The 25633-nt window shown below is 41.3% G+C and overlaps 1 protein-coding gene across 4 annotated transcripts in view; it reads right to left on the bottom strand.

Annotated features, from left to right (window-relative positions):
- LOC149440710 (calpain-9-like) overlaps positions 1-25633 on the bottom strand; it is a 62416-nt gene that overhangs the window by 24212 nt on the left and 12571 nt on the right. For 2 of the 4 annotated variants that reach the window (XM_089658217.1, XM_089658218.1), the window contains exons 6-15: positions 24706-24877; positions 24130-24201; positions 18614-18699; positions 18461-18532; positions 17318-17481; positions 12885-13024; positions 10780-10985; positions 8902-8938; positions 6842-6904; positions 6013-6079 (exon numbers count right to left, since the gene is read on the bottom strand). In XM_089658217.1, the coding sequence (XP_089514343.1) occupies positions 6013-6079; positions 6842-6904; positions 8902-8938; positions 10780-10985; positions 12885-13024; positions 17318-17481; positions 18461-18532; positions 18614-18699; positions 24130-24201; positions 24706-24877 (1079 nt within the window). The remainder of the gene's footprint in view (positions 1-6012; positions 6080-6841; positions 6905-8901; positions 8939-10779; positions 10986-12884; positions 13025-17317; positions 17482-18460; positions 18533-18613; positions 18700-24129; positions 24202-24705; positions 24878-25633) is intronic. The other 2 variants (XM_089658219.1, XM_089658220.1) reach the window with 2 other exon arrangements.

Genomic DNA, 25633 nt, shown 5'->3' on the forward strand with positions numbered 1-25633 from the left:
TTTTGGACAATTTCATGCTCCCAACTTTGTGGGAACAGTTTGGGGATGGCCCTTTCCTGTTCCAACATGACTGTGCACCAGTGCACAAAGCAATGTCCATAAAGACATGGATGAGCAAGTTCAGGGTGGAGGAAGTTGACTGGCCTGCACAGAGTCCTGACCTCAACCCGATAGAACACCTTTGGGATGAATTAGAACGGAGACTGCGAGCCAAGCCTTCTCATCCGACATCAGTGCCTGACCTCACAAATGTGCATCTGGAAGAATGGTCAAACATTCCCATAGACACACTCCTAAACCTTGTAGACAGCCTTCCCAGAAGAGTTGAAGCTCTTATAGCTGAAAAAGGTGGGACAACTCAATATTGAACCCTATGGACTAAGACTGGGATGCCATTAAAGTTCATGTGCATGTAAAAGGCAGGCGTCCCAATATTTTTGGCAATATAATGTATGTCATATGTAGTGGGGATACTTTACTTTTCACAATTATTTTTAGACATATCTTCCAAATGACAAGTTCCCACTAACATCATTCATCTTTTTAGCTATCTATAAGGGGGTAATTCCTCCCAATGACCACAAGTGTAAGGAGTATTCTTCCCACTGATCATCACACTAATGTATCAGGAGTTTTAGATATAGTCATTTTGAGCAGGGGTTTCCTGAGACTTGAAAAATATTTCAAGGGTCTCTCTGCATTGAAAAGGTTAAGAAAGGCTGCTTGAAAGGGCAACTCAAGGCAAAACTTTCTTTTTTATCTAGGATAGAGCAAGAGGGGTTATAACCTGTCAGTTTATTTTTTTCATCTGTGTCCCCATTATAAGATGTCCCCCCTATTACTGATCTGGGAAAAACCCAAAATTTAGGATTTTCTTTTCATTTCACTTCCAATGATAATGGTAAATAGGACAAGTAGAGAGGGTGAATCTCCCTAATGGGGACAGTAAAAACCTAATAGGTGCTCTGATTCCTCTCCACACTATGCAAAACTGAAAAAAAGTGTTTCCTTTAGTTATAGTTTAAGTCAGTACAAAATATCTTTCTAAATGTCAAATACTGAATGAAAATCACACACATATACAGTATATATATGTGTGTGTGTCTGTGATTTGTGATACTATTTTCATTCAATATTTGACATTTCGAAAGATATTTAGTATTCACTTATTGAACTTCGTTCTTTTTGATACACCATGTGTGTTCCATGAAAGCAGCTTCCCTTTGACTGATAGTCTAGTCAAATTTTTTCTTTTGTATTAAAGTATAACTAAAGGCAAAACTTTTTTTTTTTTCTTCTAGGATCCTTTGCGGCTGTTGGCTTGTAGCTCTCAATGAACTACCACGGAGCTGTTGACTGACTTCCTGTTAAATGGTATCTGCTTGCCCATATGGGATGTATGGGCACACAGATACATTGACAGGTTTGTAGGAGTCCTATAAGGCACCCACGATCTGCTGAATCGGCGGTGCAATGCTTTCCAGGCTCCAAAAAAAAAAAGGCTTTTTTTTTTTAAGTGAACTTATCCTTTAAATAACAGACCACTGTTCTATTTTAAGAACATTTAAATAAAAAATGAAATTTATAAAAGAGAGATTTTTTAGACTTTTAGGGCTCGTTCACACTTGACTGTTTTACCAACTCTTGCCAAACGCCCCTATAGCGTTTGGCAAGCATTGGTCCGGCGTTTGCAGAGCGTTTTTTAACGCTCGGCAAACGTCGCATGCGCGGTCCAGTGGCGGATGCTAGGTGTTTTCAGAGCGTTAAAAACACCCTACAAACGCCTATAATGAAGTTTGAATGGTGTTACCGCTCCTCAAACACCCCGCAAACGCCGGCTGGGCGTTTGCGGAGCAGCACCATAGACCAGAATAGGAGGCTTCAACGCCTCCTGACTTGACCAGAGGCGTCCGTTTTGCCGCGACGTTAACGCTCCCATTAGAACAGCACCATGTGCTGCAATGTGCAGAATTGTCCAAGGCGTTTGGGAAGCGGTAAAAACGCTTCCCAAACGCCTCTCTGCCGCCTGCACACAACACTAGTGTGAACGTATCCTTAGTCTCATAGCTAACACTTTGGAAAGAGTGAAATTTTGCATAACAGGAAACAAACATGATAAGCTGCAGCTTGGTTTATTAAGTACTATTCTTGTACTATTCTTAAAGTTTTTATAGTACCTAGAAATAATTTATCTGACAGAAGTGCAAAAAGAACACAGTCTATTCTTATTCATTGGTGATACAGAATTGTTTGTTCTTGGAGGCTGTAGCTTCGGGAATTGGAATTGTTTTCCTCATCTGAGCTATAAATACAGCTTCTTTGCATACAGATATCAGTCCAGGGCACCTAGAGACTCTGTGATGGGAACAGCAAGTTCCCTAAGAAATTAATCCCCCAAATGCTTTGATATTTGTCACAAATTGTGACTAGTACATTATACAGTGCATTCAGAAAGTATTCAGACCCCTTTTATTTTTTTCAATTTTGTTATGTTGCTGCCTGATACTACAGTTGTTCAAATTAATCTTTTTCTCATTAATCTAACATTTAGTTCCCCATTTTGAAAAAGTGGAAACATAATTTGAAAAATGTTTGCAAATGTGGGAAAAAGGAAAAATTTAAATATCACATTGTCATAAGTATTGAGACCCTTTGCAACAACACTTGACATTCAGCTCAAGTGCCTCCCATTTCTCTTGATTGTTGCTGAGATATTTCAAAAACTTGACTGGAATCCACCTGTGGCAAATTAAATTGATGGGACGTGATTTGGAAAGGCACACACCTCTATGAAAGGCCTCACAGCTGACAAGGCATACTGTATTAGAGCAAAAGCCAAGAGGTCAAAGGAACTGCCTGGAGAGCCTCAGAGACAGGATTATTGGAAGGCACAGATCTGAGGAAGGCTACAAAACAACCTCTGCTGCACTGAAGGTTCCCAAGAGCACAGTGGCCTCCATAATTCTCAAATGGAAGAAGTTGACACAACCAAAGGCTGAGCGTCCGAGAGAAGGGCCTTAGAAAGAGAGGTGACCAAGAATCTGATGGTCACTGACTGAGCTCCAGAGATCCTGTGTGGAGATGGGACAAAGTTCCTGAAGGACAACCATCACTGCACCCTTCCACCAATCTGGGTGTTATGGCAGAGTAGATAGATGGAAGCCTCTCCTCAGTGCAAAACACATGAAAGAGGAGAGGTTTCCACCTAGCCACCTTACCATAAATCCCAGATTGGTGGAGGGCTGCAGTGATGGTGGTCCTTCTGGAACTTTGTCCCATCTCCACACAGGATCTCTGGAGCTTAGCCAGAGTGACCGATGTGAAATTTCAGTTTTTTCTTTTTCATAAATTTTCCAACATTTAAAAAACTTCTGTTTTCACTTTGTCATTATTGGGTACTGAGTGTAAATTAATGAGAAAAAAAATAAATTTAAACAACTGTAGTATTAGGCGGCAACATAACAAAATTGAAAAAAGTGAAGGGGGTCTGAATATTTTATGAATGCACTGTAGCAATGTCACAGCATGCCTCTCCAGCCTTTGACTGTAATGGGGCTGTGAGTGGAGGGTGTGACATTAGGTACATTCCAATCCCATTCGCCCTATAGTGGTGAAGGGCACCTACTAGGCTATTCCAGTTTTATATGACCACGGTCAAAGTAAATAAAATTTATAAACCTCAGTCATGAAATCTGAACACAGCACATACAGTACATCTGTAGTGTTGTTGTCTCTCTCCAAAACTCTGAGTGTAATTTCTCTCTGGTGCTTCATTCTTTTGTTATCAGCATGTGTGACTTTTCACAAGTTGTCCTGACACCATGGTAAAATGGTGATGAGGGAGCAGAGCTCAGTACACAGCTTGTCTATACACAACACATCTCTGCATCGTTCCTTGTTCCTGTGCCGTGTGTGAAGGGGTGTGTGTCCCTTTTCTCCAATGAGCTCTCACACACTGTACAAGCGCTCTAACTGCAGCTCTCTGCCCCCTCCTCTGTGCTACTGACAGATGCAGAAGGATTTTATCTAAATTCAGCACTTTTACAGAGATGTAGAAAAGAGAAGACTGCAGATAAACAAGTAAAACTTATGTAGAATTTGTTTAAGCTCCGTGTATCATCTGAGGCTAATCATTTCACTGTGTACATGAGAGGGTTTACATCCACTTTAAGTCAAATATCATATGCAGAATTTATAGTGTTTATAGTGAATAATTTTACATGCCACAAGATTTGGAAATTGCATCATATACCCATGTCATCTACCAACAGCCTGTGCTATATGGCTGAACAATAAAAGGATGGTATGTTAAGCCTGCCATAGATGGATCGAATCTCTGCCATTTCAGCAGGGACTGGATGAAATTCGATCAATCTATGGGCAGACTGGTTGTACCCAAGTCGATCCATTGATTGACTTTAGTACAACCAGCCTATCAGATATTTTGCATGTGATCACTGCTGGTAGGAAGGATCCCCGCTAGCAGAACACAATAGCACTGCGGGACAGATACCCTCATCAACATTGACTGTGGAAAAAGAAAGAAAATTGTACAATCCATGGCTTGCATAGACTCTGCAGTTCTCTGAATTCCCTGCCAGTGCCCCTAATGTGCCTATAGAGCAGGCAATTGTTTGCAAGTCTGATTAAAACTGTCAGCTATATTACTGTACCATGAAATGCTCTAACTTGTAATGTTTTGATACTTGAAAGCAAAATATAAATATATTTGACTTTAAAACTGTCAGCTACTGGGGCAGACTGACAACTCATGGGGCCCCCGGGCAATAGGGGATCATGGGGCCCCTGTGTCCTTGCCCAAACTCAAAAAAGCCTGTGAAAAAGGTACCATCTCATGGGGCCCCCTACTGACCCCGGGCCCTCGGGCAGTGCCCGAGTTTCAAAATGGTCAGTCCACCCCTGGTCAGCTATTATGTAGCAATTCAATACAAAGAAGATTCGGGCATTAGGACTGAAGAAGAACCCCACACCCACTTATATTCACCTTTGCCATGCTTACCCACTGTTCCATTCCTCTGTTGCATTGCTGAATTCATATCCTGCATTAGCTCCTTGGTGGATGTGTTGGAGCTTATACAAGTTAACTTCTTTTTCTTTCTACTTGTATAACAGTGTTTCAGCCTGACAACTGATTGCTCAAGCCCAAGAACTGCATCCTAGGAGGAGGTTGCATGCCCCCCCATACCCAGAAGGACCAGTTATTTACTGAGGGCTCTGATGGAAGAAAGGATTGGCAGGGGAGCATGGTGAAGGTATCACCTTGCCCGTTCCCTTTGTGAATTTAAGACTGCTTTTTACATTTGCTGTGTGTTCACTACATTGAAGTGATAGAGCTGTTATGCATAAATGAAATTAACTTCTGACTGATTGCAAGATATTGAAATTTATTCTTAAGGGGCCAGTCTTGAATAACTGATGATTTGGTATTTTGTAGATGCTGAAAAATGTAGTCACCTGAAAACTTTTTACATCTTTCAGGAACTATATTAGTGAGATCTCTGTGATTAAGTTCTTAGGTTTTCATTATGAGGGGCTTCCAGTTAAGCAGAACACCTAATGCCAGGTGGACTATGGTATGTAGATTTTACTGTTGAAGACATACATATGATCTCATCTAGGATCTCTCCTATAACTAAACACTCACTTTTGGGTGGAATACGCATTTAACAAATGTGTGTACTCAAGTTATTCATTAAAACCCACATCCCAATATAGTTAAATAATACAGTCAGGGCTAAATTGCAAAGAGTCAGAAAGCTGTTTTCTAATTAGCCTAATTGATGACCTGAGTACATAGTACATTGTGGTTTGGGTAATGATCCAACTTTGTCTTTTGGCGTTTAATCATTACAAAAACAATGATCGGTTTTGTGCAAATCCTGTAACTCGTCATTTAGTGTTGTAGTAGCACGTTTGGAATTCCACAATGATGGGTGTTGTTTTGACTGTTGTTATGACTGTGTTGGTGTTTTGGTGCTCCAAGGTACTTACTAAACTCACTCAGTAGGGATGCCAAGAGATTATGAAGCTGTGCTGGGTTGATTCTGCAATCCTGTGACTGAGCAAGACAAAAGGATGATGAAGTTTTTTCTTTTTTTTTGATCTACTATTTTCAGCACTTTTATTTATGTTTGACCAGTTTTTTTTTCCACAAGATTTCAAAAGGCTAAGTCCACCAATAACTAAACAAGCTCTGTCACCAAGACCCATCACTGTTTCTCTTTCAAATGTTGCAGCAAACTGCAGTTAACTTCTTCCTTGCCTCTTCTCAGTGAAAAAATAAATTATGTAAATCATATAGAACATTTCCTACACTGAGAAATCTCTGTGAGCCCCCCTGAGTGGACCTAAATGGCTCAGTCCTAACATATGTTGTATAATATTTGCTTTTGTTATGGATGGCAGGATGTAGGTCCTGGAGGCCAACTCTAAGAAAGATACATGGTTGCTATTATTCATTGCTTCCCAGTCTTCTGGTTCTCACTTCCTGGGATCCTTACTTAGTACCCATCAAGGTATGATTTGGCTGACCCCAAGAGAGGGATCCACCCTGGTACAGCTAGGTGGGTCTAGGACTACTCTGAATATTACACCTGGGTAGAGACACAGAGGTCAAGGAAAGAGAGCCTTCCTCTCTGCGTTAAGGAGCTCTCGGTGGGCTAACTCAATATTGAACCCTAAAGACTAAGACTGGGATGCCATTAAAGTTCATGTGTGTGTAAAGGCAGTATAGTGTAAATCCTGTATGATAATAATAATAACCTTACACATGGGCTCAAGCTAAACTAATTGGTTTAGATGATCTTATATTATAACTTACCTGGTTTGCAAACATAAGGAACCTGCTTAGAATCTCAGCTTCAGTTGGGCACATTGACAGTGTCTGTAACAGAAAAGCTGAGTTGGCCTTAAGGATAATCAACTATACACAGAAATGTGCAGCTGCCCTTAACTTCCCTTAATGTAGCCATCTGGTTTATACTTCCCCAGCCTCGTCGGTCTCCCTTCATGTGATCCTTACCTAGTACTTTAAGGGTAGGATTTATAAGGAGTATCAGAGGTTGTTTTTAGATGTATCTTGGTTGGTTCTACAAAGATAATAAGTTTCTAAATATATTGGGTTATTTTGTTTTGCATGGAGAACTGAAACGAGTACATCCAAGCTTTTTGAAGAATTTTTGGGATTAACATATGCATCATGCGTGTTTATGTTTCCTACTGCTGTTTCAACAAGGGTCCATGGCAGAATTTTTGTGGCAGTAGTCCTGTCTGAGGACAAATGTATTTACCAAATATTCGAAAATTGTTAAACCAACGTAGGACAAGGCAGTTTATTTAGTTCTAGGGCTAAAAAAGTCTGTAGGTTTTAATAAGAGATATCCTTAGGTTAAATGTAGGGGTGTATTTATTGTAAAACAGGTTTTATGACTTCTTCTCTGCCTGTTCTGGAACCACAAAGTCCAACATATTTGATAGTCACATTGGCTCTTTACCTTGAAGTATAAATCCTACTGTATATGGAAAGTTTGGAGTTTAGGTGATACCCTTTAATAGGTTTCTTAAAGCTGAACTCCAGGCAAACAACTAAATACACAGATGAAATACATAGATGGGAAAAGTTTTACCTGCCAAAGGATTTGTATTTTTGATCATCAAGTCCTGAGATTTATACAGCTCTATGGTACAGCCCTGTTTGGCAGGGTAGGACACTAAACATTTATACTCACCTAGGTGGATGCAGCTTGACCCGATGCTGCATCTGTCCCCTGCTGCTTCTAAGACTGAGAACCAAATGCGATATCTCCTGCGCTCCGGGACCCAGACCGGTGGTAAGTAGATGGAATCAGACTCCAAAAAAGCAAGGAGGGGACCACCGAAATAGTTAAGGTCGTGCAGCTCCACACCAAGGCTGGGGAAGCCCAAACAGAACTGTGAGGAAGAACAAAAAAGAAAAAAGAAGCGCACCAACCTTGCGCATTACCTCAGTAATCAAAATTTATTAAATAAAAGAATGGTACTCACAAACAGCGAATAAAAACAGGTATGTCAGTCCTCAAAGGGACTTTAAAGGCAAGATGTAAATGCGAATCCCATCATGGAGGAAGCCACTCAGTACAGCTGACGCGTTTCGAAGGACAAGCCTTCCTCAGCTCTGCATTTGCTCCGCATTTGCATCTTTCCTTTAAAGTCCCTTTGAGGACTGACATGCCTGTTTTTATTCGCTGTTTGTGAGTACCATTCTTTTATTTAATAAATTTTGGCTACTGAGGTAATGCGCAAGGTTGGTGCGCTTCTTTTTTCTTTTTTGTTCTTCCTCACGCTTCTAAGACTGAGAACTGGGTAATCAAAGACTGCTGTTTGCTCAGTTCTTGGTCTTCAGCTCTCTGCTTTGCACCTTCAGCACTCACTCAAACACTGGACTGTGCAGGGGGTGGGAGCTGAGAGGCTGAGCCATTTGCCATTCCAGGCATCTGGGTGAATCTCGACATTAAAGTCGGGATCTTTCCAGAGCCTGGAGCGGCACAGTGGTGTCAGCTGAAACTGAGGTCACAGGAGTTCAGAACGAATATTACTTCTGTGATCCCCAGAAGTATAGCCAAAATTGCTTTGGCTATACTTCTCCTTTAATAGTGTATTAATGAATACAGTGTTACATTTAGTATGTGTCTTTTATATCTGCCTGGGTTCAGGCTTCAGTTATGAAACATTTTGGAGCAAGTTAGCTTCCTACCTCCAGCATTATACAATTGTATAATGTTGGAGGAAGCAACCTACTATGTTACGAAACTTTGCATCTTTTAAAAACGTATGGTAACCAACCAAGGTATCACTTAAACTCCAAACTTTCCCCATAAATTTGCACATGCACTTTGCACTTACCAGAATTTCTTTGCAATCCATGCTGTTTTCCAGTGCCCTGAAACAGATTAAAAAGGTTGATTTACAGATCTAAGTATGTAGGCAGGTGTAGTCTACTTTCTCCATTGCAGGTGGTATTCATCTGCAGGGACAATGGAGTAGGAAGTTGAGAGGAACCTAGTTCCTCTATGGTTTTCTCAGTCACAGGGAGGCAGCTATCTAATAGGATACTGGCATCCCATGTGACCTCAGTGGCCATTTTGGGTTAAGCAGAATCTATTTTGGACCCCAGCTGCCAGGTTTGGTGTGCATTTTGCAAGCGGCTAGAGTAGGGACAGGTCACCCACCAGTCAGGGACAGTGCATTGCATCAGGGAAAGATTCCAGAGGAGTAGAGAAAGTGTAGGGACATGTCATCCTTTCTGGAATCCTCCCCATTTCAGTGCAGACCGATCAGGCCACATTCCGTTGCTGCAGATAGATGCTGTTGGCATCTCTGGACCATCGTCTTACTGCCGCTGTCAGAGCCTGGGCTTGAACCTGGGCCTTCTGCGGTGAGAGGGAATGTTTCTTCTTGCTGTGCCACCTGGAATGCTGGACAGCTCCCTTGACAATTGTTTGGATGATCCTGCCTTTGCCCTGTTTGTCTTGAACCCCTTGCTCCTCCCATGAACTTCCTGATAAAAGCCATGTCTCTGCATTTCCTCTTTGCCAGATTATTGCGCCTTCACCAGCCAATATCCTGCTTGTCTCTCCTGCTGCCGTCTATACCTTTGCTGCCGACCTTTGGCTTGTTCCTGGACTACGATTTTGCCTCATCCTCATCTACTACCCTTGGCTTGTTGACTGACTCCGCTTCTGCTTGATCCTTAACTTGTTCGATCTTCTACCGGTTTCCGGCTTGCTCATTCCCTGGTGGGGTGATCCTGAGATCTGAGACCTGGTAACATGCGGCTAAATCCATCTACCATCCTTAGGAGCTCTGGCGAAAACCGGTTGGTGCTTAGACCCCGCACCTCAGGTGAGCCTGCGTCCTTTTCCAGGGTGACCTGCCTGTGTACCTATCCTGCTTGTTTCAGGTAAGTCTTAACACTGCTATAGCAACTGGTCTCTGAACCTGACCCAGACCGTGACAGCCGCCTTGCTGTTACAACTGCTCCTGGTTAGGTTGCTTTCCTGCCAGACTCTTAAATTTGCACCAGGACTTTTGGATCATGAGTTTCAATCAGTAAAACCTTGATTTGAAAAACTGTAAAAGAAATTGCATAGTCTTTTCAGTGAATGTTCCATAGAATGGATTGTATAGTCTTTTCAGCACTTTAAAGAACTGACATATGTTCTAATTCTTCTCCAGTCAATTAAATGGAGGTTGTGTTACAGGTAATGTACCTTTAGCCTGGGTTCACATATATGCAGTGTGGTATATCGCATGTAATTCGCACAGGAAGGATTCCTGTGCAAATCACATGCGATTTGTGTGCGGTGCAATTGGAGCCATACATTTTGTATGGCTCTATTCGCACCGCACCAGAAACATGCAGGACCCTTTTTTGGTCCGCACAAGAATCAGATCGCAGAGGTATTCATAGTTTATTAATGCCACTGAATTTACATAGTTAATCTGGCTGAAAAAAAGACAAAAGTCCATCCAGTTCAACCATAAAAAAAAAAAAGTTATAATCCTATACCCACAGTTGATTTACACCCATGCGATCCGATTCTGTGCATCGCACCGCGTTTTGCAGACCGCTTTCGGGGTGTTGTTAACATACACACCCGCAGCGGTTCGCATGAACGGGGTACGATTCTGATGTGGAATTTGCGCAGAAAACGCTGTAAATTCTGCACCGCATCAGTGTGAACCAGGGCTTAAACACATTTCTATCAATGTCATAGTTACCTAGGAGAATTTCCCTTTTCAGTCAGGACTCTGACCAAAAACTCCCCCTCGTTGCACTCCTCCAGAGACGGGATGATGATGTAGTTTCCTGGAGGGAGGCTGGAGCAGATTACCACTTCTCTGTGATTAGCGCAAGGCCCAGCACTGAGAATCGGCTGCAAGGAACACAGCTTGTCTTGAAACAGATATGCATGTGTGTCATCCCCCTGCAATACACAGTAAAGAATGGCTCTAAAATCAAATGACGGCTTGCATGGTATCTGTAAGTTATAGCAAACAGTACCTCTACATCTATTCATGAACTATTACAACATTTTTTAATATATAGGGGTAGCCGATCCAAAAATAGTTTTTTTAATTTTTTTTTCCACTTATTTTTTATTAATTTTTGTTTTTTTCATGTTTACATAGCATTGGAAAAGGCAGTGATATGAAACATTCCGTTTCCAAATAATTGCACATAAGTTTCCAATAAACACATTTAGACATATCATCCAAAAATATTTTTTATTTTAAGTGAATATAAATTTCCTACCACTTGTTTCCAGCAATGATAAAAAAAACTGCAAGCGCAGCCAGTTTGCCCTTTGTGTTTCATCTATTACAAGGGATTTTAATCTCCCCATTGGATTTACTATTTATAAATTACATTATAAAGAATGACGCAGGAGATGTGAGAACACACTACTTGACTCTGCAACGGCTTGTGTAGATGGGCAAAGTCCTTTACAGGTACTTATGGCCTGTTTCAAACTGCCTTTGCATTTCTGCTGCCTTGCCTGTAGAAAAAAAAAAGCAGTTCTTATGCTCGTGTACATAAACCCTAAAGTTTGCAGCACAAAGGTGAGTGAGGAAGGACAGAACTTAGTGTTTCAAAAAGGGAGATCACACTACAATAATCCCCAGGAGTGGCAAGCCAAATGGGTGACGGCCATCTATCGAAATCTGACATATGAATTTTGGGTAGAGGTAGACTTTGGTACATTTGTCAGGGGATTGAACACGTAATAAGTGGTGGATACAACCTGTAGAGGCTCATTGTGCAGAGCGACAATCCACATCTATCACTCCAATATGAATGGGAGCAAAGACAGATAGGAGCAATAAACAGTTGGCCATACAGACCAATGATGTTATGTTCTTCAGTCAACTGGAAAAAATAAGGTATTTGACTGGTTTCAGCGAGCAGATGTGGTCCATTTTACTTTCCCCCACTTTAATATATTAACACAGCAGTCTGAGAGCTCTTTCTAGGAATACTCTCCCAGTTTGCCTGTACTTCATACCCCACCCCTCTGCCTGCTGCTCCATTCAAATGCGGCATGTGTTCCATAAAGTGCAACTCCACTTCACATTTTTTGATAGACTGGGGACTATTAGGATTTTTATTGCTGTCTGTGTCTCTGTTCAGAAGATTTCCACTCACTTCCTGACCCATATGACAATTGTCACCAAGTCAGAAAAAGTGAGTAGAAACCTTCTCCCCAAAAAAAGATAGCAGAAAAAAAATACAAAGGTTCTGGCCATTCCTCAATCTATGAGACACAAACATTTAATAGACGTCTATGTAAACACTTTTGCCCTCTCCTATGAATGAACTTCAGTGTGTCTCTTTTCACCTTAATGTGGAGCTTAGTGCCTTAGCATCTTCAATAATTCAGGGCCTCCATATTGCCTATCAATACTACCCTTACAGGCTCTTTCACCCTTCAGGGTGAATGCCCCCCCATTCAAGTTCCTCTGTGCTATAGTTACTACAAGTTTCTTTGGAATTTTTCTTTGTATGACTATCTGCATATGCACAGGAGATCAACCATTTATATTATTTACTGTACATTCATAGCAGCTCATGCCGTCAAGGAACTTACAATCAAAGATCTCTAACTCACATGCATATATGCAAACACATACATTACATACTAGGGTCAATTTTGACAGCAGCCAATTAACCCACCAGAATGTCTTTGGAGTATTGGAAGTAGCTGGAGTACCCAGACAAAACCCACCCATGCATAAGGAGAATATGCAATCTCCATTCATATAGTGTCCGACATCAAACAAGGGATCCAAGTGCTGCAAGGTAGCAGTGCTAACCATGAATTTACCTTAAATATATGACAAGTTACACGCTGTGTGATTTTTCTTAACCTTTGGTGTTTCTGCATGACAGATACAATAAAGCTGCATGGAGTGTTCTCATTCCCTGAGAGTGACAGAGAAAATTGTGGGTTCATCCAATAATAATCTGTAAATATAAAAAAGACAAAAATCAGCCCAGGCTATGGCATTTTTCGTCATCCTCTGTGAATTTGAAAACTGAACAATGAAGAAACAAGAGAGGAAAAGTATTAATGCCTTTAAAATTTGGTGTTGGAGTAGAATTCTAAGAATATAATGAACAGCAAGAAAAACAAACAAACTGGTCCATCAATAAATCAAGCCCAACCTTTCATTAGAAGTACAGATGACTGGGCTGATAGTGTCCTATTTTGGACATATTATGGGAAAAACCAACTCACTGGAAAATTACAATATTTCTTGAAAAAGTGACATAGAAAAGAGACAACCAGAAATGGGATAGCTGAACGCAGTCACAGAAAGTATGCAATCACTGGAGACCCAAAGAAGACATATCTGGAAAAAGGACTATCCACCTGGTCACCAGAAGTCAACATTTATTGGCAACCTAAAGGGGATGTGTAGTAGTTTTGTACATAGTTTTGTTCTTTATTATGGTCAGATCTAGAAAATACATTTTATAAACCAAATACACATGAAATATTGTACATTAATTTTATGTATTGTCATATTGAGACAGCTGATGCAGCTCTTGGCCCCTTTAATGTTTTCCAGGCTCACATTAGGTCTTCTGTTGAAAGCAGTCAGTTGTTTACAGAGCTCAGTTTCTCAAGCAGAGGAGCTGATATTCATGCATACAAGTGAATAGGTGAGAGCAGTGACCCTCCCTACATCAAAATGCCTAAATCTGAGGTATCAATGAGGCACTGGGGTTGATTTACTAAAACTGGGGAGTGCAAAATCTGGTGCAGCTCTACACAGAAATCAGTCAGCTTCCAGGTTTTTTGTCAAGGCTTAATTGAACAAGCTGAAGTTAGAAGCTGATTGGCTACCATACCACAGCCAAACCAGATTTTGCACTCTCCAGTTTTAGCAAATCAGCCCCTCAGTGTCAGAATAGCTCTGCTGGGAATGTATTGTCAGTGGGGTTTCCTGTACTGAAGGCTAATTCCGTCTTTTGCAAAACAATAATACATTTTTTTAAATTTTGCATTGGAGCCTGCATAATATCACACCATTGATCAGTGGATTGCGTTTGCAATGCACAGGTTCAAGCAACCAAGGTCTATTCCAAAGTATGGATCTATAGTTACAGGGCTGGAGGAAGTTATTAATGGAGTATGACCATGATGTCATCACACTTGTGTTTCATTTAGAGCTACAAGTCCCTAAGCTGCAGTGACAGATGGGATTTGTAGCTTTTTTTAAAGGAGAAGTTTTGGAATTTTTTATTTTTTTTTTAAATTAAACTTATCTAGGTGGATGTAGCAATGATCCAATGCTGCATCTGTCCCCCGGCCCCTCCAGCTGTGAGAGTGAGAACTTGGCGATCAGACACCGCTGAGCAGAGAGCCATGACTGTCAGTCACTGTTGTCTGCTCTTCCCCAACCTCCACCCACCCCTAGGGCTCATGGAGCTCTGGGCTGTGCAGGGGGCGGAAGTGGCTGGCTCGGGGTCACGGAGTGCTGGGCTGTGGAGGAAGCAGAATTGGCTGGCTCAGGATCTCAGCGGATCACTGAGAGGTTGAGCCAGGTGACGGTCCAGCACCTGAGTAGATCCCGACCATATGGTCACGATCTTTCCCCACCTGGACCGGATCTGTGACATCAACCGACAGTAGACTTTAGCACGCTGACGGCTGAAAACAGGTCACAGGAGTGCAGAACTAACTGCACTCCTGTGATCTGCAGAAGTACAGCCAAATGAGCTTTGACTATACTTCTCCTTTAATTCAGAAATACCTGTGAATGAATGACAAGGGTATGCCGATGCAGCAAATTAAAATATTTTTTAAAAAAAGCATCTGTGGGGGGAAGAATGTTTATATTATGTGAGTGAAGTGTGGGGGGTAGGATGTTGCGCACCGTGACCATGTTTCATGTTATATCCTATATATGGGAGTAACATGAAACTTGGTCAGAAAGATGTACTTCAAAATAAAATTTGTATGTAAATAGTAACAGTGTTAGCACATAATTTTAAACATACGCGAACCTAAGCAGAAATATATACAACTGAACCAAAACCAATAAACAGTAATTTTCCTTTAATATATAATAGCTGCTTCCAGCCATGAGGGCAATAAAAGCATTACTCCCGTAGGAGGCATCTGCAGGATCAACATTACTGACCATTGTCAGTGAGGCAGAAAATGATACGGAGAGTGATTTTAAATCTTCCTTATTCTATCCAACAAAAAAAAAACTTTGGCTGTACATACAATTTAATACTACCCATTCAAATGACCCTACAGCCGTTCTACAAAATTACCAAATAAATGTAAACAAATACTGTATGTATAATGCTTGCTTGATCTTTATCTACTCTCCCAGGGTGTAGCTCAGTTGGCACCACCCCACTAACCTTTGTATCATTGCTGGAAGCCGCCATATTGGTTACACAATGGGAGAGATTTCCTAAAACTGGTGCACTCAGAATCTGGTGCAGCTGTGCATGGTAGCCAATCAGCCTCTAACTTCAGCTTGTTCAATAAAGCTTTGACAATAAAACCTGGAAGCTGATTGGTTTCTCTGCAGAGTTGCTCCAGATTTTGCACTCTCCAGTCTTAGTAAATAAACCCCAATGCGTCCATTGTAGTTACAGATCTAGTGCATATACAACTGTGAATCCCTGCACAGTTCCAAGATTATACTTAGCCTACTTTCTCTATCATGCCCAAGAAATGACTAAAAACCATTCCAACTATTCACCATATACTGAATAATGAGATGAATGATTTAAAGGTGCAGATGGGCAACTGGGTTATTATTTCCCTTTCCTTTCTTAGACTAGTATTAAAAACTTAATTTCCTACGGAAAACCTTCTTCCAACACAGATGTGCAGATTTTTATCAAATTACCAAAAATGACTCATCTGAATGCCAGTGTTACACAAGCAAGCTTTAAGGCTACCAGGTCTATTTAATAGGCAGAGCAAAAAACAATGATGATTTGTAAAATACAGGAGCCCACATCAAGCAATGAGTTTCTCATGACCGTTCACCAGATTATAAGAATCACATTCAAATGTGATTTCTTGTACTTGCACGATACTTTTGTTAAGGGAAACCTCTACTGAAGGAGGTATTCAAAGGTTGTCATTGTTGTCCTCTTTCTGAAGATGCTAATTGCCTAGCCTTACCTATTTCTGGGATCTGTATTTTTGAGTCACTGAACCAAAGCTAGATCCAGAGTGAAGTCAAAATTCCTGGTCTGCATAGGCGTTCCAGGCCAGTTTGAGACCAGGCAACCAGCTTTTTCAGAAGGAAAGGTCAGCAATGGCTACCTCCATTATTTTTTCTGTACTGGTTAGCTTTAAAATGTTCTAGGTATGATTGCCATGTCCATGCAAACAAGCCCTAAACAGCATGCAGACTGCAGCTATGGTACAGTTTGGGGAGACACAGACAAAAGAATAGTTTATTTGGGCCTGTGCTTCAACAGCATTGGCAAAGCAATAGGTTTACTCCACAAGGAACATGCACATGCAGTCATGGTCAAAAATATTGGCACCCCTGCATTGCTGTCAGATAATGTACCACTTGAAAATTGTTGCAATTACAAAAGTTTAGGCATTCTCATGTTTACTTCTTTTGTCTGTGTTGGTATGACCCAAAAAAGTGGAGAAACAAAAAGCCAAATCTAACACATTCCATGCATAACCTCAGAAATGGACTGGACAAAATTATTGGCACCCTCAATTTAATATTTGGTAGCACAGCCCTTGGAGAAAATAACTGAAATCAATGGCTTCCTGTAACCACCTATGAGTTACTTACACCTCTCTACTGAAATTTTGGACCTCTCTTCTTTCGCCAACTGCTCCAGGTCTCTCAGATTGGAAGCGTTCCTTCCATTTGCTCCCCCGCCACACCAATCTGCCATCAGTCAACTTGACATTCCTGAATATTTTTTTAAACTTATGCAAAGTTGTGAACATGGCAACATTTGGGACTGTGATTGGCCATTCAGGAACAAAGGATTGCATTGTGGGGAGGAAGGGTGAGTGTCACATGATCCTCCATACTTGGAAGTACCGGGTATTTCTCAGGTGGGCCAATAGCAAAATGGGGCAAATTAAGTACATGTACCTTACATCCATACAGTAAAGAGAACCTGTCCCAGTATAGACAAATCACAGGTCCACTTCAAGAAGACAGTAGTGGTTTATCTCTTCCACTTCAAATGACAAAGACACAAGAAACCTGTGGAACATGGAAGAAGGTACCCGTCAATTACCAGAGGTAGGGCTGCCCCCTGCTGAAAGTCCTTTCACCCAGCTCCCTTCATATATCACATAATCCCAGGGTTTAGCAGCACCGCCAGTTTCCAAGAGGCTCTGGGGTCCCAAGTGACAGATCTCCAGAAACTGAAAATTTTCTTTGAAATCCTCAACTGCAATCCTGCATTTAGAGACACAATATTAGTATTAGGTATAACAGTATAGTAATCTCATCACCTTTAAATGATATAATTTCACCTTTGACACATTACTCAAAAAAATTATTACATGGCACGAGTTTATGATTAACAGAAGAAAATTGCAGAATAGAGCTTAAAGTACGTAAATTATATTAGATATTTTTCCTATTGTCATACAATTTTTTTTTTTTGTAGGCTTTATTTCTGTGTCAAAGAGGAGAAGCTAAGGAATTTTGTTCCAACTGAAGCTATATTGTCTCTAAGAATATATGTAAATATGGAGCCAATTTACGTTTATGAGATCTTTTTTATTTTTATTTCGAAATTGACAGTAGAGTCCATGTGCACTTAAAGGCCAAAGGTCTGTCAATACCTGGCCATCACACGTAAAGTCTAACTGTGGACACCCCTTCAAATGACTGATTTGAGATGTTTCCAGTGATGTATGCTACAACATACAAAGGCTTTTAAGACAATTGTGTGATTCCAACCTTGTGGCAGCAATTTAGAGAAAGCACATTGTGTTTCAGCATGACTGTACCCCTGTGCACAAAGCCAGATCCATAAAAACATGGTTTGATGAGTTTGCCATCCCAATTTGGAATGAATTTAAATGTTGATTGTGAGCAGGACTTCTCACCCAACATCAGTACCTGACTGCTTAATGCTTTTGTCGCAGAATGGGCACATATTTCCACCAACACACATCAAAATATTGTGAAAAGTCTTCCCAGAATAGTAAAGGATGTTAAAGCCTCAAGTGGAGGGATGGGGAGGTCCATGGTTTTGAAATAGGATGTCCAACAACAGATATGGGTGTGAAGGTCAAGTGACCTCATACTTTTGGCCATATAGTATATTTCCTTTTGAAAATGATGTTCAATATTAAGACAAATTTATCAATAAAGGTTATATATTTATCTTGGACATGTGGTATGGCATTTAAATTGACATTTGTACCAGAATTCTCCATCTTCTAGAACTACATTCTCTGTCAGTTTGGGGTCAATCACAGTCTGCCATTCTGGTCCCCTGAAAAACAAAAACACACACAATTGTCAATTCCACAGTTATGGTTGCTCCACCTTCAAATGACAGACATAAACCTCCTACCCATCTCTCCAGGGCCCAGTCCACTCAGTGTGTCCCCAGGGGTTCCTGACCCGGAGCAGAGATACTGGCCCCTGCAAGGTCTGAACCTGCAAGAAACGATCAAGTATTAGATGGAGTTAAATGTATAAACAGCCACCAGGACACAACTTGAAACAAATCCTCTGCTTTGCTCCTCATGGAGGAAATGATTAGTGGGATTCTACAAAACCAATTCAGGTCTCTTTCTCATTCTTTCATTTGATGTTCACTAGAAGTTGTGATCGCTCATGCCGTGTCTCATAGTAGTGGTTTTGTAAATATATTTTTGTAAAAAATTTTGCATGTACACATATTTACACAATTTAATTTACCAAGCTCAGTTCATTATAAGTATTTCATGGACAGTCTTTCTCAACATTTTTAAGAGAAGGAGAGAAGCGCTTCTAAGTGCAATAAGCCTCTTTATTAAAGTCTATCTGTAGAAACACTCACATGTGTAAAGTAATAATAAGCATAAAAACCATAGTTAACAGTGGGGTGGTAACCAGGATGAAGAGCCATCATCTCTCTGTGGTGTGGGGAGGTCAGCTTTCAGCTGGAACAGCATGGTGGCTGGAGGGGAACAGCGGTGAGGCCGGCCGGCGTGCACGTCCTCCCTCAGAGCCAGATGGAACGCATGCTGGAGCGCAGTGGCGGCGTGGCCGTGATGACGTCAGATCCCAAGGTGCACTGTGACGCGTTTCGGAGCATGCACTAGCCGTGGAAGGCGGAAGTGCGCTCCTTTTTCAAGCAGGGGGAGGTGGAAGGACAAGGATGAATATATAGGGAGCGCGAGTCTAATTAATCAATTAACCAGTGATTAGCCATTATTGTAAGGTGAATAGTGGAAAGTCATGGATGTTCAAAAATGTCAAAATGGAAAAGAAAAAAAGAGGAAAAATATGACGTGTAATAAAATTGTGTAAATTACATCCAAATCATGTTGCAAGAATTCTTAGATAGCGGACATAAATTACCCACACAGTGGCTAAAAACCCTAAAAAAGAACACCAAACATCAAGAGTACCTCATAGTATCCAATAAAATCGCCAAATTTAAAAGAGATCTAGATGACTACAACCATAATAGAGTTTTCACATGGAAGAATCACACCATCCCCGCCCTCATGGATTTAGTCCTCCCCCCCCCCCCCCCCCCCGTATCCAGAACATCACAGCAACACACCATACCACGACAACCCATCCCTCCTCTTATTCCAACACGATTCACCAAATCAAATCCCACACAACACACCAACCACTTCAGCAACACAAGCTCACATAATAAAGACACACCCAAGTCTCCCTCAACACCAAAACACCTCTCAACAACACTTCCACAAACCAACAAAAAAACCCTATAAATATATCTCAGACTATCACCACCTCTGTACTTAAATCTGATGACACCACACCCAATGGAACCCAGATCTCCCTCACTATCAACCACACAGACACCTCTCAACCCATACCCCTATCCGCCCATACCCATACTGACATCATCCTTGGCCCTCCAATTCCCAACAATCATCACAGTTTGGTTTTTTTTGTTGGTTTGTGGCCGGCCTCACCGCTGTTCCCCTCCAGCCACCACACTGTTCCAGCTGACCTCCCCACACCGCAGAGAGATGACGGCTCTTCACCCTGGTTACCACCCCACTGTTAACTATTGTTAACTATGGTTTTTATGCTTATTATTACTTTACACATGTGAGTGTTTCTACAGATAGACTTTAATAAAGAGGCTTATTGTACTTAGAGACGCTTCTCTCCTTCTCTTACCTACAGAGCCTGCTACAGTTTATTTGGAAGCTTTGCCCTCAGTGCCACACGGATTCCTACGCTCTTCATACAACAGCCACAACCACCATTATCACCCCATACTATTATTTCCCAGGACTTCCTGCAGTGTTTGTGCTGTTACATCCCCTCCTCTCAACATTTTTAACATGGAGGAATCTTTAAAATAACTTTCCAGGCTCAGGGAACCCCTACCAACAGTTGGTATATGTACAGTTCACAATACATTAGTATGATGGTCTCTGGGAAGAATGCTCCTTAGGCAACCAGTGGGTTGAACAAAATAAAATTAACATATTACCCCATCCACACATTGAAAGTGGATGGGGTAACCCTCCCATGAAGCTAATGTATTATGACAGTGGAGAGAGTTCCCTGCTGTCAGAATACACTCATCAGCAACGCCGGCTATAGCCGACAGCACTGATCAAGCGAAAACTTTCCAACAGGCTGGTTGTACTTAATTCATTCTAGCTGCTCTAGAGTATTAGCCAGTGCCAGTAGGCAAACATTTTAGTTACTGAATGTAATTTTAATAAAGCTTGCATTTACATGCTTACTGTACCGTATTTTCATGATTTTACTCAAAAGTGTGTTTGCAGAAGCAGAGGGCACCTTTCATAGGTCCTAGAGACAGGTTCCCATTAAGAGATAGGAGAAGTAATGCATAGTCAATACAGCTGCTTTTTGTACATGTATAATTATACCTGGGATCTTTTAAAAGTCAGTGAGCCTGCGATTCTAGTCTAAGGCCCCTTTCACATGGGGTGGGCTCCGCTGGAGTGTGCCTACTCAGTACGGGATCTGTCCGCTGATCCCCGCTGAGCAAACGGGTGGCTGGTCTGTGTTTGCTCTGCTTAGACACAGCCCGCTCTTCCCTATAGGCGGTTGGATGTAAGCAGACCACCTGTCTGCTTACACCCCCGACTTCCATCCGATCCGCTAGGTGGATAGGGAATGGGTCCTTCTGTTTCTAGCGGATAGGATTGAATTGGATGAATGTGGGTGTAAACGGACAAATGTCCGTTTACATCCGCCACTCCATAGAGGAGACTGGGGGGTCCGATTATATCCGCCTGAAAAACAGGCTAGTGTAAAAGGGGCCTTAGGGGCTCATTTACTAAAACTGGAAACTGCAAAATCTGGTGCAGCTCTCCACAGAAACTAATTAGCTTCCAGGTTTTTTTGTCAAAGTCTAATTGAACAAGCTCAAGTTAGAAGTTGATTTGATATCATGCACAGCTACACCAGATTTTGCACTTTCAGGTTTTAGTAATTTAACCCCTTAGTGTGTGTGATATAGAGGCGTAACCAGGGTAGGCATTAATAGTGGTACACCTTGCAACCATATTTGCCCCCCCCACTCCCATGCTGCCCTGTTTTTACCCCTTTCCTCTACCCATACCATCTTTAACCCTCTTCAGCCAAGCACCACTTTCACAAACAGAGACAGAGCCTGACAATGAGCCCTGAAACAGCCGGGACTTGCACGGCTCAGCCGTTCCATAACCGCTGCCATCCTTTCCAAGCCTCAGTAGCAATACTGCTGAATTGCATGTGGGTCAGAACGGGTTAGTTAAGGAGGAACTGAACACCATGCAACACGGCTAGTGGCTGTAGACTGCAATCTGGGACATGGACTGCCTGCTCCCAATGCTGGGTAGGACTGTTGGAGCAGTGGAAAGGCAAAAAGGCTGTTAGGAGAGCATGTTCCAGTAAACCTTACCCAGTAAAGCAAAGTATAACAGCAAGGTTAATATTGGGAAAATAGACAGACAAACCAACTTAACATATAAGAAGTTATACTTGACCACAGGAAGTAGGAAATAAGTGGAATCCATTTGCCTGTCTACACTTAAACACCAACAGATAGAATATTGCCATTATTTTTTTTAATCTCTTGCAGTGTATTAAGTGACTAGGATAGGATGTTTTATCCCTTCAACAAAAAAGTGAAGTTACAGTACACTTTAACATTTGTTGACAATTATCTAATTTGCATCCAATTGATTTTAGGGTCCTTTCACACGAGAGTTCCATTTTTTTGTTTTTTTTTATTATCTTTTTTTTCATCAGTTCAGTCACATTTTTTTCAAAGAAAAAAACGGATCAGTTTACATCCGTTTTTCGTCCATTCCATTTATTTTTAGGAAAGAAAAAAAGTGTTTTCTTCCATTCAAAATAACGAATGTTAATAGATATGAACATTAATGGATGTAAACGGATGATCATCCGTTGACATCCGCTTAAATCCGCTAGTCCATACATGGGTGTCCGTTTTTTCATCCGTAAATGGACAGATGAAAAATGGACATACGGAACACCTGTGTGAAAGAGACCTTAATGTGTAGCAAACGAAGGGAGTGCCAGCAAGTAGTAACATTTCTCAGTAGCATGAGATTAAATTCACACACATAGCCCTGGTCTATTAATGCCATCAACCACTTTTGAGACCCAGACATTAAATTAATAGAACATAAGGCTTTCCCAAAAGCCTTGTTCTACTCAACAGACAAGGGGTGGAAAGGAAATGGAGAAACAGAAAAAGGGCGCACCAACCTAGTGCATTATGTTTAAAATATGTATTGAAGAAACAAAGTAAGTATCATACTTACAATAGACATAATAACACAGGCATGTCAAACTGAACAAGATGTATGATCCAAACAACAACATCAATCCATACAATGGAACCCTGGATGACCAACTATCTAATGCGTTTCGAGGACACAACCTCTTCCTCAGAGCCAACCTCAGAGAGGTTGTGTCCTCGAAACACGTTAGCCAGTTGGTCATCCAGGGTTCCATCGTATGGACTCAGATGTTGTTTGGATCATACATCTTGTTCAGTTTGACATGCCTGTGTTTTTATGTCTATTGTAAGTATGATACTTACTTTTGTTTCTTCAATAAATATTTTAAACGATAATGCACTAGGTCGGTGCGCCCTTTTTCTGTTTCTCCATTTGCATCTAGTGTATTTGGACCACCCCGGTCTGTTGAGGGCAGCAAGCAGTGCATATTCCAGAACATTCCTATTGGGTCTACTGAGTCCTTTCCTAGCACAGGTTAAAAGTGTTTGTTGTGGTGGAAAGTGAATGGAACTGGCAGACACCACCAGTGCCTGTTAAGGCTTGGTTCACACTGCCCTGACTTGGGATCTGACTTGTGAGGCCCCAAGTCGCATGGCATTTGAAATACCATGTTAGTCAATGGGAGTCATCTTAATTATCACTACCGAAGTTGCTCCAGCTTTAGAAAAGGTTCCTGTACTACTTCAAGGTGACTTTCATCCGACTTGTACCCATAGACTTTAATGGAAGTCACCTCCAAGTCGGATGCTCATCTATATTGATGTGATTTGGATCCGGCATTATAGGAAGATTACCCAGGCAAAGTTGCATGTCATGAAAGTAGCGCATCAAGTCACATCAAAGTCGTATTGAAGTTGCATCAAGTCGCCAGAAAATCGCCAAGAAGTTGCCTAGCAAAGTCGCTATGTAAATCACTTGACTTTCAGGTCACACTAGTGTAAACCAAGCCTTAAGGGGAACAGGGTCAGGTTTAATAATCCACTCATCAATTGTTCCTCATAGACTGGAACTGGCTTGAGGGTTTGGGGCCTCTACACATCATCTGAGATTATCATCCAACCTGTCATCTTCAATCAAATAATAATTTACATTTTTCCATGCTTACATTTTTGGTTGCTGTCACCGAGTACATGTGGTGGCTGAGAATGCCCATCAAATTCGATGTTTCAACTTCTCCCTGCAAAACCAAGAGGTTTGGAATGATGAAATAGCTTCCAACTGTCCCAGTTTTGAAGACAAATGCCTTTGTACCTTTTTTACATATACTATGTAATCACTAAAAATGTTTATGTTGCATCGCAAGCATTAAATATCTTATGTTTAACAATTGCAAATAGCAGGTGGTATGCATGAGTCTTGTACCCCAGGGTTATATACGTAGCTAGTTTTTCCATTATACTGTGAAAACAGATCTAAATAACAGAATATTAGGCCATTCACACAGACAGCTGAATGACTTCGAGGAGGGACCCTTACCCTCCTCAGTCAGCAGGATCGTTCAACAAGTCAGAACTAGTGCTGGGCTTTCTTATTAGAAAGCCTAGCATGCCCTGCATACATGGTATCATGACAGCATCCTACATTTCGATTGGGTCAAAGTAACAATTTTTTAAATAACTAGGTAAAGGAGTTCCTGAGATTGTTCCATATGTGAATTTCAAAGCTTTCAAGGACATCCTACCTGAGTGTTTCCACAACAGATGAGAGCTCCTCTCTGAAGCATATTGTCCAGGTGCCTCCATAATTCTGAAGCTGGGCAGTTAGTATCACTGCTCTGGACCACACCACCAGTCATGTCTTCCAGAGCCTCTCCAGCAAAACCCATTTGTAGGGCAGAGTACCCACCTTTAAGCCTGCAATTGATCCCTGCATTAATATTCAATGATATTAAGGTGGGGAAAGAATACATTATGGAAGCCATTTCTAAAAATGCAATATAGTATTTTTTTTTTCATAAATGTCCTAAAAGGAAAATATAAACCTTACCATTGGTGCCTTTTGTTTTGTTTTTTTTAACATGGTTTTTGCTGATATTACCCAATTAGGCTATATCTAGGGACAGGTCTATACTGACTGCCACCCTGGGCTAACTTTCCCTAGCTCAGGGATCCCTAAGGAAATCATGCAATCTATGATGCAACACGTTGGGCGGAGCCTAGTGGCTTTACGTCTTTATGTCCAGTACGGAATTGAAACCGGAAGTAGGATCTGTGAGTTGTTTTCAGACAATTATTATTTATTACAGGTACTTATATAGCGCTGTCAATTTACTCGTTTTACATATATATTGTACATTCACATCAGTCCCTAACCCTCAGAGGGCATAAAGTCTAAGGTCCCTAACTCACATTCATACATACACATACTAGGGCCGATTTAGACAGGAGCCAATTCACCTACCAGCATGTCTTTGGAGTGTGGGATGAAACCGGAGTTCCCGGAGGAAACCCACACAGGCACAGGGAGAACATGCAAACTCCAGGCAGGTGGTACCGTGGTTGAGACAAACCAACCAAATTCTTAATATGCTGTCCTTTTCATTTATTGCATGTGAGAGCATATTTGTAAAATAAAAGGGTGTTTTTTTGTAAAGTACATACTGCACTATT

Source organism: Staurois parvus, unplaced genomic scaffold (assembly GCF_062004578.1).
Source record: "Staurois parvus isolate SC_StPar_1 unplaced genomic scaffold, SC_StPar_1.0 ptg001058l, whole genome shotgun sequence".
Classification (NCBI taxonomy): Eukaryota; Metazoa; Chordata; class Amphibia; order Anura; family Ranidae; genus Staurois; species Staurois parvus.